Source organism: Apteryx mantelli, chromosome 5 (genome assembly GCF_036417845.1).
Source record: "Apteryx mantelli isolate bAptMan1 chromosome 5, bAptMan1.hap1, whole genome shotgun sequence".
In the NCBI taxonomy this organism is placed as follows: domain Eukaryota; kingdom Metazoa; phylum Chordata; class Aves; order Apterygiformes; family Apterygidae; genus Apteryx; species Apteryx mantelli.
In genome coordinates this window covers 68158042-68172773 of record NC_089982.1, presented here as the reverse complement: position 1 = coordinate 68172773, position 14732 = coordinate 68158042, and the positions used below count along the sequence as shown (strand labels likewise).

Genomic DNA, 14732 nt, shown 5'->3' with positions numbered 1-14732 from the left:
TAGTTTTAAGTCAAAAGCAGTAGAAACAAGAGAAGAGCAGTGCTTATCACATCTGTTCCAGCTTCCTAGGACCAACAGATGTTCCTGTCAGTCTCTGTTATCTTTCCATGCAACACTGTTTTGAGCAGAGATTTAATACATGGAAGTTTTTCCCCCAAGATTTAGGTACCTCATAAATCAAACAGACAAGTCACATGATGGTACTTCTTTCCCTATTTAGTCTATTGGATGCAGACAGGCTTATACTGTAGGTTCCTCAATGGCTTATTTTCTAACAAAAGCATACTATTGTGCAGTTCACACACCACAGCAAGCTCTTCGTCGGTTTTAACCATGCAGTATTTCCTGTCACAAAAAGAAGTCATGTTTCCACTACTGAATCTGCATAATTGTAGCAGTTGTGGACCTAGTGTCATTTCTGAAGACTACTTTTTTCTGTTCTTCCCTTGGCCTTACAGTAGCAGCATGATTTATTCTTGAGAGACTGATTTTCTGTGTTACATTTTGTTAAAAAATTATGCATATGTATAGTTAGTGACATGCATGATTATGTTTCCAGGAATATGGAAAAGAAAAGCAGATTAGGTATGTTTTATCTTCTTAGTTAAACCAATCAAAGGAATCCAGGTTTTCTTCACTTAATTTTTGCCTGTTTTTGATTATCCAAGTTATGTGAGCATTGTCAAATTTTATGCAATTTCTCTTGATACTTTTTCCAAGAAAATCTTCAAAGAGCTATTCAGGCAAATAATTACCTGATCATTTTTGTTAGCTGTGTCTCATGTCCACCCTCATATTATATGCAAAAAAAAATACAACTATGGCTAATACTCTGTTATATGATACAGGGGAATGTGCCACAGTCTGGTGTTCATGGAATAACAAAGAACTAGAGGGTAGCCGGAGGTTCTTTAAACCTCACCTTAGTTATTTAACAAAACATGCACCAAAATATATGTAAGCATAGAGAAGGGAAGTCAAGCGATAACATGGTTACAGTGATATGCTTCGTGGCATATGTGTTACTTAAATAGCAATTTGACGGTCAGAGGTTGTATGGTGATTAAATCATGCATGCTGCTTGTTTACTGTGCTGTAGAATGTAACTAGAAATTGGAGTGCAACATTGTGCTTAATACATATACAATGCATTTCAGACTGTGATGCCATAAAAGCTGTCATTTTGAGAAGTTGCTAAAGGTACCATTAAGAAAACCAGAAATTATGTGCTTCACTCCACTTGAATTTCACAATACTAAACCATCTCCAAATTAGGCTCCCAAACCAACCCTTTCTTGACAAAAACGCAGCTAGGAAGAGGAGTAAACACTGTCTTGTACTCATTAGTTTACTGGACAGAAGGCTCCTATATAGATTGGTTTTAATAGACAAAGGTGGAGGAAAGGGAGAAAAGTTTAATGCCCTACCCTAGTTCTCCAACTCACTCTGCACCAGAGCATTTCTAAGTGCAGAGAAGGGGAGTTAATAAGGTGGCTATGCTGTTTTTTAGTTCTGGTTGTGTAATGTTTGTCTGCGGGCAACTTGAACTTGAAGATTGTCTTTCACATAATCCACCAAGATTTAGGTTAAGCACTCTGAATACTGAGTTGTAACAGTTACTCTTAGGCAAGAAAAATTAAATTTGTTGTCATCTGTTTTCCAGCAGAGACTGGAACCCAGCTCTCCCCAAGGACAGGGTTCTATCCGCTAGAGCAGAATATCCTTTTATGCTCTTTGGGACAGTGAAAACTGAATTAATTGTTCTAGAGTTTGCAGAAGGAGTTGAGACCATCCCACAGAATAACCTATAGCATGCTTTTTAGGATGTGGATTGAAATCCTTTTGGACAATTAAAGTTCAAATCTCCTAAATTCCACATCAGTACTTCAGTGCTGGTCTCTTGTGTAAATGGGCAGTGCTGCCATCATCACTGTCTTTCTCCACTACTTACTGGTAGAGCTGACTGGTGAGCATGTTCTGAACATATCATCTGAATCAGGCCATGAAAGTAAGATCGGAGGAAAAAAAATGATTTGTGAATACCATTGCATTTAGTTTTGTGCTTGTTCAGAACAAATAAGACTCATAATTATGAGCATATCCAGCAGCAAACAGGTAGGTGACTAGAAAACTTACAGCAAAAATTAAAATGCCTAGGACCTGTAAGCACCTCCAACATTAAACAGCAGCTGAGATGAGATTATATTTTGGAATTAGACTCTTACTAAAGCAGTTAGTCCTTATCTAGCATATAATATCTATAAACATAGGAACATGAGACCAGCTACAGATCTAAACCCCCATTAATAAAACAACGTAATATTCAGGTTTCCTAACCTTACTGCCAAGGTTTCTTTATGAACAGCAAGAAGAGACTGATTGTCTGGATTATAGTCGCAAAAAGACAGGTTGTAAATACTTGGTGTTACAGTTTGGGTCACTGATGCATTTAAAACTACATTATAAAAAAAAACCAATCCATGTACAGTCCACATTTGCAACTGTATGTTATATTTTAATTCCAGCCATTTCTCTTGATGATGTCCAACTTAAGGATATTTTGTGTGGTCCCTCCTTGATAGCTTTGAACAGATGTGTGAATACAGCAGTCAATTCGGACTTTTCCACATCGATTTGAAAACCCAACCTTGACCTTGTATTTCTTACGCATCAGTAAAAGGATATACAAAAGTCATCCAAAGAATGGACTAACAAGATCAGCTAATGACAGTAATAGATGTGGGTTTTGATACCAGCACAGTTTCCTTCTTACAAAATTCTGTATCATAAAACCTAAACCTAACATTTGAAATAAGGAAATAACACTTACTGACCTGATGACTTTATATAATAATAAAATTGAAACAGGAATATCTCATGCTGTGAACAGAGAAGTAATTTTACTTACGGGATAGTCTTAGGTGGGCTTGGCAACTATCATTTAAGCTGCATGTTAAAGGGATGCTGCCAACCTGGAATTTAGTCAGTCTTAAACAATGTTACATGCCATTTCAACACCCTGTGAATTCTCTTGCTAGTTTTTGTCATTTTACAGCCACAATCTTCTATTTTCAAATGTTCTTCTTTGCCTTGAGGCAGTGTGAAGGCCCCAATCAAACAGAGGGAAATGACTGCAGGAGAAAAAAATGATTACACAGAAAATGTTGACAAGTGAACAAAGTAAATTAACAAAAATAAGGTGAAATATTGATGTTCTTTTTTTCATTTCTTTCAGCTACAGTCAATGCTCAAAGTGCATCAGTATGTCTTGGTGCTATGTAGTATTACCACTGATTTGGGGGTTGTTCTTTTAAATAAGCATACCATCTCTTCAGTATGCTCTTTGAAGGAAAGGACCATTTTGGATGGTCTCAGAAACTCATCAAGGACTGCAGCACCCATCAGTCCCTCCAGACTGGTAGGTGCCCAGTAAGTGGTGGAGTTCCCCAGCTCCTGTGGAGTTCAGCTCTCACTGCCAGCTGCCATTCAGCAGCTGCTGCTTCTCTCAGCTCCAGAACACCTCCCATGGAAGGCAGTGGCTGCTGAGTCACAGCGGTCACCACCAAGTTTTGAACCTGGCCAGAGCCACAAGAGTTAGCCACTTGTTGAGGGAACTGCTGCTTCCAGGTTCAGCTGCATTCAGCAGGCCCTGCTTCTCATATAATAATTTTTTTTAAATCTTACAAATCAGAGGCTAAGCTGGGACTGTCTGCACAGAAGCCTTGCTGAGAACCCTGGACATAGTAACTAGATCATGAGTCCTGCTTACTGCGCCAAAGAAACTGTGTGAGCAAGATCAGAGGTAAAACCTTTACCTCTTCATAGTGCCAGTGCAGTACTGATGTAGGGGTGTAGCAGCACCAGCAGCAGGTCACTGCTGTGGCTCCTCACTTTCTTTGAAGAAGAGGGCAGAAAGAAGGGAATTGTACCTCAGATGAGTGTCTCGGAAGCTTATTACCTCATGGAGCACAGACCTGGCTTAGGGTCAGTCCAAATTAACCTAAACTTAGAAAGGCATAATCTAAGCAGAAATAAGCAAAAAGTTTTCAGACAGAAGCAATTAAGAAAAAGTTGATGTCACATCCCTGTAAAATACATTAGCATAGATTCAAATTTTATGTCAGTGACCCCTTGCTTTAGCAAGGTTCACATCAGAGTCAAAGAAAAAGCTTGCTCTTATAGCAAAATGTTCATTGTACAAACTAAGCAGCCGTCTTCTTCTGACAATGGGGAGAAAAAAGTTGAACCTTTTTTCTAACAAAAAGAATTTACAATGGGAAAAACTAATGGGAAAAAACTGTAACTTCCTAGAAAAGAAACACATAGCTCTGATGCTTAGATTAAAAACAAGTTGCTTTACCATTACACACAATGCTTACAATCTGCAGCTGTTCACAAAAGACCGGAAGACTTAATATTAAGCAAGTAAGATTGTGGATTTGTTCCCTTCTTTTATTATACAGGACACGTGTACTTTACCTGTTCCAGTGTTATATCAAGGTGCTCTCCTAGAATTGAGATTTTATTTTTCTCTTTTTGGCATTTGGGAGGGGGAGAGAAGAAAAAAAGTGATAATATTTTGCTTTTACTTTGAGTAGAGTCTTTCATGCTTCATCTTTAAAGTGCTTTTCTAAGTCTCAGAATGCTAAGTATCCCCCATTTTACAGATGGGGAAGGAGGCAGATGAAAATGCAGTGCTTCACATTCAGATCTGGTATTGTATTGATAGTTAATCTTACAATTGCTCTTTCTTTTCCAATAACTGGTGCATGTCACCTCTAAGCAGTTCAGTTTCTCAGGACCTAGGAATCAAATGAGCTACAAACTGCAAAAATATTTCAATATTTGACCAACCTCTGTCATAAGGTTATCCTGGCCTTTGATACAACCAATGGCAGAGTTGGTTTTACCACCTACAGCTTGAGGTTTGTTGGCAGCAATTATTTTAGATCAGTGCTGGGATCAAGATTAGACTCCAGAACTGTAGCTCTTCACCTCATTGTGAAACCATCTCTTTTTTTATTATTATTCTTTCGATCTTTGCTGTTTTTCCCCTTTTTCACCTTACACAACTTCCAAGAACGTGATCAACAATATACTTTTTCTGTTTAAAATTTGGCTCCCTTGGTGATATCAGTATTAGGAGACCAGCACTGGACCATGTAGTCCATGCTGGCAATAGTTTTTCCTCAGCATAGGGAAGACTGAGAGTATGTGGTAAAAGCACAATCCCTGGTAATGTAAATACATCCTGTATCACTAACGTGCAGCTGAACTGATCCCTTAAGGCCCCTATCATCCTGCACTTGAGAGAAGCTCCACTACATTATTCTCTGGGTACTTCAGCTTCAGCCAAAAAAACAGATCATAAACTTGCAGCTAGCATCAGATTATCACTGTGGTTATTTACACACAAGTATGTCTGTGGAACAAAGCCGGGCAGGAGAGAATCTTAAGAAATTTTCTCCTTTCAGGAGCATGACAGAAACAATTTAAATAAAGGTTACCTGAATCAACATTCATTAGTTAATCATTACCTTATCAGTCTTGACTATTCTACTTTCCTACTGCTTAAACAGTGAAATGCTGATAAAGGCCTACAAATCTACTTTCATATTCTTATTCAAAGACTGCCTGCTTTATTAGTAGTTTCACACCCAGAGCCCTAAGTAAGTGCTTCAAGTGGGGGTGTCCCCATATAAATGTTTTCCACTTATGAGGGGATACATCAGTGGCTTCCTGCAACAGGTTATCTTACTTCTCCTAAGGGCGATTAGGGCCCAGTATGTTTTTTTTGTCATTAGAGGAATACTTGCATTTCTGGAAGGTCAGAGCTTCAGTAGCAGCCACGGTGCATCATACACAGTCCCTTGAGCTTATTACACTTTACTGAAGTCATCTGCCTTCACTTCACCTCTCATCTTACTGTTTCAAGCAGTAACTTTCTCACCCTGCCATTGTTATAGCCCAGTAGTATAATAGCAGGTATTCTGCTTGCACGGATGATTACTTCCGTGGGAAATGCAGTGTGCTGCATTTCCGTTCGCCTGTTATTAAAAAGCTAAAAGGTCTTATCAGACTTCCAAAGTCCCCAGCAGAAATACTGCTTGGAAAATCAGCCTCCATGACTACAGCGGGAGCTAAGAATACTTTACATGTATAAGACGGTGCTGTAATGGTAGTTTTAAGGAGAATCAGGACCCTTGTTTGCATAGCTTGTAGTGTGATCATGAAAGACTCCCAACCTTCCTCTTAAATCAGAGTGACCTTGAGTCTGTGATAAATTTCTGGCAAAGGAACTACTCTAAGTGTCTTAGGATAGAGAGTAAAAATGGCTGTATTAATAGTTATTTTAAACTGAATGTTGTGGAAAAACTGACTAAGGTAAAAAGTTAAAATATTTTAAATTTACTTGCTGATTTTTAATTTTATTTTTGTCTGTTAATTTTTAATTGCACCCTAAAAAGATTTTAGTTATGCTTGTTTAAAAACAATATGTGATATGTATTTTTTATCTGTGTTTCTTAGATTGTCTTGTTCAGTTTTATAACATATTGACAGTTTGCCTTTCCTTCCTGTGTTTCATATGAGGCAGGTGCACTTCTTCTTCTAATTAGGGCAACTGGGTGGTGTATCATCTATCCTATGAAGGATATTTTAATGTTTTACAACAGGACAAATAAGTAATGCATTTTTCTTTGCAGAAATTAATATTCTTTATTGTAAACAATATAATCCATCATGTTTGGTTTACTTGGTGAAATGAACATCCTGATAGTTAGCATGAAGGCTTACTGAAAGTACAATGACCATCTGCATCTCTCTGTTGGGCTTTAAAGGCCAGTTCTCTGTTCCAAAGATTTATAATACAAAGGGCAATTCGCTAATTAGTACTGTAAATTAGTGTTGCCATGAGGTTAAAAAAAAAAAAAAACTAACAGCCCCTGCAGTATTTCAATTAATGTTATTTTTAATTGCATGTATTAGCATTTGAGAACAAGATTGATTAGCTTTTGACTGTCAAAGAAACAGAACTTGAAGCTCTTAAATACTGAAATGGAAGTTGTTAATTATACTTAAAAATCCATAGATACTGTACACAGAAATCTGGAAGGTCATCTGAGTACTAAAGAGGGTGTTCTTCATTTCTCTTCTGTTTAAATGAAAACTTAAAATGTTTGTTTAAAGCCACATGTATTTCTCATGCTGTCCATTAATTGATTACACAAATTAACATCTTCAAAATGACTCTAAAAACAAAACAGCTTTATTACTGCATCTGTTTATAGAAAGTAATTTTAGAAGTTGTATAACTTTAAAGTGATTAGTTAATTCTCAATTTGTGACTAAAGTGGCAAGACCTGAAATTTATCCTAAAGCTGTTGAGTTGTCCTCTGTAGATCCCAATTTAAGGAATAGTCCCTGTTTGCTAAGATTCTATGGCTAGCACCAAGGCAGGACTTGTGCTCCCGCCTCCCCGAGTTCAAGGATGCTGAGGCTCGCTGTGCTGTGTAGCATGTTACAGAGCTCCTTGTGTCTAACAAGGTACCCACAGGGTGATATTCTCTCCAGAATAGATCTGTAGTCATTGTTTGAAAGAAACAGCCAGTATCATCACTTTCCCTATTATTTCACAGGCACAATTGTTAGAGCAGTTATTTAGGAAGCAGAACACCTGGATTCATGTCCTTCCTCAGCTTGAAAGGATTTAAATGCATCACCCATCTCACAGGGACATATATTAACAACTGAATTGTTGGGGAAAGAAGATGGAGAAAAAGAAGATGGCAAAAAATATATATTTTCTCTTCTAACCAGATCATTGAAGCTGTGCTGTTTAAGTTAATGTGTCAGATCCTCAGCTGATGTAAAACCTCTCTCTGCCCTAGATGAAGATCTGCTTTCTTAATGAATCTTGGGTACATGCATAAGTGCTTTGCTGAATCGAGGCCTTTGGCACAAATCAGAAGGGGAACAAAGGCTGTAGTTCCACTTTCTCAGCAACCGGGCTGGTCTAAATAGGCACCCTGTTCTCAACGCCTCATCTCCACCTCCAGGTTGACCCCTCAGGCACATACGTTCCATTAATTGGGTTGGGGAACTTAGGTGGCTAAGAAAACTCTTTTTCTTTCTTTCCCAGCCCAGTTATTTTTCACCCAGATTACCGCAGGTGGAGTATTGTAATTATCAAACTATGGCTATAGTAGACATACCACTTCAGCTTCTGCTTTTAAAGAAAATGGAACCTTGTACCTTTAAATTTTGTTCCGTTCACTGCCCTGAGATAAGTTAGATGGAGGAACATCTAACTGTAGAGTCTTATTGGCTTTAAATATGTGACAAATACCAGAGAGAACTGATGCACATTGGGACACACAACAATGTAGAAATGCCAATGCTTGAGAAACTTAAAAGGCTGTTGAAAAATTGTGGCCCTTAGGAAGTTCATGTGTCTCTAGGTTAGGTGGCAAATTTGAGGACTTGGTTTTGAACTTGTGTACTTCAGATCTTTCTAAGCTACTTTTTGAATTAGTCTTAAATCCAAACACATGGAAGACCTGGCTCCTGCCACTTCTGAACCGGAGAATGTGAATTTTGCCTTGGTAGCAAAGACTGTGGTACTAATTGATAGTGTTGCCCTGACTTCCATACGCTCCCTTTCCCTTGCCTGTTTGTTTCACATCCCCTCACCAACCACATTCTTTAGCTTATAGATAGCCAAAAAAATTGACTGCAGGTAATAAGTAATCATGTACCAGCTATTCTACAGTAATTGTAATGTGAGGGAGTTGTTGTCTCGTTTCCTACTGATTTATATCTTCTTCTAACTAGATGATAGTAGAAGAGAGGGACACAAAAGAAATGGAGACTAGGATAAAGACATGTAATAAAAATGAAACCTGATATTTTTCACTGTTAGGAAGATAAAACAAAGCTACATTTTAAGTGAAAAACAAAAAACTGAAAATCAACATTTCTCAGATTTTAATTTTGAAAAGGTTTTTCAGCTGAAAAAGCTTTCATACAAAAAATTTCAGCTACATTTGTCAAAACAGTATGTCAACTCATCAGAGGACCAGGATTTTTTTAGAGGCAATTAGAAGGTATATTTTAGAGCTAATTTGACTATCTAATGAGAATATCGCAAATGAAGTGATTCAAGATAGCTCAAGTACTAGTGATCGCAGTTTGTCAAGGTCAAAAGTTTCAGTTATTAATTTTTATATATATAAGTGGGCAAATCGTTTATGCACAGTTAATACTTTAAAAAAATCTCCAATGTAGTGACCAGCAAAGAATTATTATACCAATGTCTTCTAACCTGCTGTTGAATTCCTAACTGCAGTACATATGTCAAATAGAATGCTATGTTTAATTCCTGGAGAAACAGATAATAAATCAAACTAAATAGAATTAATAGTGCTTAATTACTAGTTATATACTTCACCTGGAGTATCATATTCAGTAGTGATCACCATACTTTAGGATATAATTGTCTTTTGTGGCTCATAATAAAGAGCCTAAAGTACAAAAAACCTCAGAGAAACACACTGAAAGGAGAGAGAATAAAAACAGCACTTTATTTTTAATACTGGAATAAAAATCTTGAGGTTTAAGAAAACCATCATATATGGAATTTTTAGTAAATGTAATCATAAGACAATGAATTGTGTAACTTGTGCAATTGCATCCTGCTGATCTATGAAGAGGAAAAGTAGCCTTAAAATGTTTTAATTTTTTTTTCCATATAGGGATGTGACTTTCTGGGAATATGGTACTAAATCCACTTGAAGAATTAGTGGGGGGGTTTTAATCCTTCACACTATGGTATTTTTAGCTTGACTTATGTGTATTGTATCAGGGCTGTGACTCAATTTTTGGCCAAAAAAAGAAAGAAAAATAAAAGCTTTCCTTACACATAGGCTGCTGTAGGTGTACACACTTTGCCTTTTCTTTTCGTATCATGTAAATGAGGTTAGAACAATCTAATATTGAGGAATTCTACAAATCTGTAAAGGGACATTGTCAAATGCCAGGTAATCGGTACATTGTATTTAAGTCTTAAAATAGAGTTGGAGGCACCAGGCCACTGAAGACTTTGCAAAGCATGTGTGTTACTTATGTTCTGTGCCAGTTTCCCTGTGCAGTTCTCTAACTGGCTAAGATTGTCAAGAGCTACCCTAAAAAAAAGGTTATTGTTATTTTTCTGCTTACTGGTCCCTCAAGATCTAGAGAAATGAATACTGGAAACAAGGAAGTTCTGTGTTGTCCACTATTAATTAATCATTATACTTTGCCAATATTACTTTATTACAATGCATAAAACTACTGTGTGAGTTAGGCAGATACCACTAGTACTTTAAAATGGAATAATCAAAACAAAGTTTTAAATATTTTTTTCTCAGAGAGTGCCTTCTGAGGATTCGATAAGTTATTACCTAATTTATTGTGTCAGTGAGGAGAGTCTCTTAACATCTATGTCTCTTTTTATCTATCTGTATAGTGGGAAAATGTCTACCTACTTATATGTGTCATCAAGACCTATTTCTCTTTGGTCCTCACCTAATACATAAGTTCCAACTTATTGTTTTACAAGTGCATAAAATGGGAGAGAGGAGATTTGTTATACTGCTAAACCTTTTTCTGCTTTCACTTCTTTGAAAATAAGGACATAAAAATACTTCCTCAGGCTAGACTTAAAGATTAATTTCTAAAGGGCTTTGTAAAAGCACTGGTATTTTATGGAAAGATGGTCCAGCAGTTAAGGATGAGATTAGCTTTCTGTTCACTGAAATTCTGATATGCATACAACCTTAATTTTTGCAGACATCTACTTCTTTTTTGCTAGTATGTAAGAAGTTTTCTCTTCTTTCTTAGCTCTCTCATTAAGAACAATGATCACAATATGGCTAATGATGATGCTTCTTTACTACCAGTGCTTTTTTAGTTTCAGAAAGAATGACAACCACTCAAAGAAGGAGAGGAAACTTACCTCGTCATCGATGAAACTGTAAAAGTGATGTGACAGAGAAGCTATTCTAAGTGAAATAAAAATCCGAGCTTTCCTCTATGAGAATTTTGCTAATGTTTTTATCTACCCAGGTTTGAACAGCATGGCATTTCTCTACTGAGAAGCTGTTATTTCCAGATTTTGCCTTGCCAGTGGGAAGGAAACATCTATAAAGAATGACCTTCTCTCAAGATGCGCTGTATACATATAGAGACAGACCTAAGGAACACGTGTGCTGAATATTACTGCTGGCAGAGTTATGAGTTAGGAACTACCATCCTAATAATCCAACCTCAAGCCTTTTCATGCAGCAGGTTTTACATGCCTTTGTATATTGTTAGTGCCATGCGGAACTGAAAATATTTTATTTACCACTATACCAGCAATAAATGGGACTGTGATGGAAACTCTATATAATATTTCCAGTTTTCTTGTAAGTGTATTTTCACAATATACAGTTCTTATTAGTTTAATGGACTGTTAGTTGATTTGTTTGCACTGTAGAAATAGTGAGAGTGTAGCTCTGAGAATGACATCTTTCTTGCAATTTCATTTTTTACAGTACAATAGGTCACTGAAACTCTCCTCATTTCTCTAAGTTTTGATAAATAATTCCACTATAATCCTTCCTAATGTCAGTCTTTATCTTATCCTCTATAAACTACATTTAACCCTGTTAGGATTGTCTTTACTGAAAGACAAAGATGCACTTATCTGAAGATGCTGAAAGCCTTCCCGCACCAAGATATCACACTCAGCAAATGTGAATGAATCCATTTTTAAACTTTTTCACACAAGTTTGCTACATTATCATGCTGTGTGGGACCTGGCCGGCAGCACTGGATTGTTCTGCACAAGTAATTCCTGTGCACAGGAAGTACGTTCTGTACCATGTAGGATAAGGCATGATATGCCCAGTGAGTTCTAAGCCATCATACCTCATGGAGGGGAAAGGCTGTTAGATCCATGCTCAAATTAAAATAACATGGCTACAGGGAAAACATTTATATAGATTTTATGGCTAGAATGCCTAATAATAGCCTTTTCTCATTAAGATCTGGGCAACCAAATACAGGAATTCTTTATTGAAGTTTACAGGGTTTCTTTAGTAAACTTTTGCAGTAGCAAAAAATTCTGTTTCTAATTTGATGCACTGGAAAACTATGCCAAAGCACACTTTTGTTCTTGTCATGAAAATATGGAGAATAATGTCTGCATATCACTGCTGTGGCAAGCTGACATCCAACAAGATTTATGCTATTTGAAAACCCTATTCTTGCTAAATGCATTGCATACGTAAGTTCAGTGTAATTTACTTGGAACTTTGCTGCTACAAATAATGTTAATATCTCTGTTTTGATATGACATGAAATTTATTTAATCTGGTACCTCATTTTGAAATATATTCATTAAAAGTGTTGAATGGAGGAAAAATCTGTCAGTGCAAATGGTGTTCATTTTCAGTGTGACAGTATTCACAAGTCCCAAGGAATAGAACAGTTGAATAGATAATGTCACATATCATAGTATTATTCGGATGGTGTGATCTTCTTATTGATTGGACAGCAGTTGCAAATTTAAAGCTTATGCTACATTTCACTAATACCATGACAATGAAGAACATGAGCAATGGTCTGTCAAATGTGTGAAAATTGTGCCATGCAAGTAAATAAAGACACAGTTTATAATTCTCTGAAAGGATGAGGATAACATTTGTTCTGGAATTAAGCAATAATGAAACTGAGGCTCTGCTTTGTGCTCTAAACATAAAATGGGGTTACAATGGAAGAGCAATTCTTTCATTACTAATATTAAGAAATAGCTGAAATGGTTAGCTTCCCTGTATTGTAAAAAGGCCACTTCTCAAGCAGACAAAGAGATATTTCTATTGAAACTGCATTTTGTAATCTCTGTACTATTATCAGCCTTTAAGACAGCAGGCATTTTATCCTGTTTTATTGTTGTAAATAACAGTGAAAGCTTTTCTTAGTACAGTTCTTTCTCAGTAAAAAAATAAAATCAATGTTGTTTCATATGCGAGACATTCATTGTAGCTTGAGTCAAAAGGGCCAAATTAACAATTCTACCAGGATTCTTAATCTGTGTCTTTCACTGCAGTATCCGAGAAATCCCAAGAACTGGGACAGTTAAATAAGTAATATTTGGATGGTGTGAATAGTGATGCATCAAACAACCTGACTAAAATTTTGGGCATTTTTTGTATTCCATTCCTCCCCTTGAAAGGTCCAGACAAAGAAGCAATTCAGATGTATAAATATAGATGCTCCGTGGCATTTTAAGTGCTATAGGGTATCCCACTTGGCCTCCAGCTGTCATTCTAGAAAGGCACAGGCCTTCCACAGATCCTCTGTTGTATCTGCCAGCACCATGGGGATGTCTTGAATGCTCCAGATCATCTCGATGGCACTGTGTTTAGGCAGCTGAATCCCCTGAGAGTGTTTCTGTTTGCTATTGTGTGCTTAAAACTTTAAACAATAAAGAAGAAATCAAGAAGCTGTACTATGATCTTCAGCCAGAGGCTCAGGGGCTTGGGCACAAGGGAAAACATGCTCTTGTAACTATGAGAGCGCATGTAGGTCCCAAGTAAGGCTGACTTCCTTGGATCCTTGTGTGTAGGGCATACACAGTTCAACAGTTCACAGTTCAATTTGAAAAGGTAAAGCTTGGCAGAGGAGACAGAGCTAAAGAGGCCTCCCTGTTTTGGGTTCCCAGGAGCTGGGTGAGAAGTATGTCCTTGGCTACATGAATGCTGTGCTTTAAGAGCATTTTCACAGTCACTGCTTACCCTCTGGAGGACACTCTGGAATGAAATTAGAGCAAACCAACTGAAAAACTTCAGGAAGAGGATAGAGAGTTGCCTTCAAGTGTGCCTTCAGTTCAGGTTGTGTACAAGCACAAACTTCTTATACACTGTGCCTAGCCTGGATGCCTCCTTGTGTTTCTTTGTCCTTGTTGAGATGTTACTTGACAAGCATTGACTATACAGAGGAATCTAGTGGGAAAGAAGAGCCTTAAAAAGGTTTTGATGTTGCCTTCCACAAAAAGAAACTATTTGCAGGGGACAGGCTGCCTGTGAAGATGGAGTACATGTGAACAGTGAAATCTCAGAAGAACCAGCAAACTCAGGTATGTATAGGCATAATTATTCTTCTAGTCTAGTGCCTTATCCACAAGCCTGGTTCTGTATTGTTTAGGAGGCAGATTCTGTTTGTTTTCACTTGCTGAATTACTTGCTGTACTGCATTTTTGGCAAAATGCAGATGGGAACATCCCTAGGCATCTTTTCTGATCAAGATCATGCACAAGAAACACTTGCTGTTTTGCCAGATATTGAGGGTGTGACTGCAGTCATTGACACAGCGTCCTCATTGGAACTGGCAGGACAAAGGAGAAAATTTTGTGGACGTTAGTGTTGGGATTTTTTTCTCCTGATTATTGCCATCTTTTCCTTTTCATTTCTTTGTCCCATACTCCTGCAAATCTCCACTTAGCAGCCAAGTTTTCATCTCATTTTGGCATGCTGCTAGTCTCTTTCCCAATTATTTCCTTATTTCTATGCACTTTTGAAAGGTGGGAAGGGAGGTGCCAAAACTGATTTTCTTTCAAAGGTCAGTTCAGGGAAAGAGTAGGTCTACAGGCCTGATCTCAGTCACACTGACAATGTCAGGTATTGCTCTAGACCTTTTTGGCCTGGCAGACT

The 14732-nt window shown here is 37.4% G+C and overlaps 1 protein-coding gene across 1 annotated transcript in view; it reads left to right on the top strand.

Annotated features, from left to right (window-relative positions):
- The window catches only part of LOC106498639 (cytosolic beta-glucosidase-like), a 69350-nt gene extending 58256 nt beyond the window's left edge, over nt 1-11094 (top strand). Inside the window, 1 exon segment of the mRNA XM_067297252.1 lies at nt 10949-11094. Coding sequence (XP_067153353.1) covers nt 10949-11007 — 59 coding nt within the window. The 3' untranslated portion in view covers nt 11008-11094.
- Nucleotides 11095-14732: the final 3638 nt, after the last annotated feature.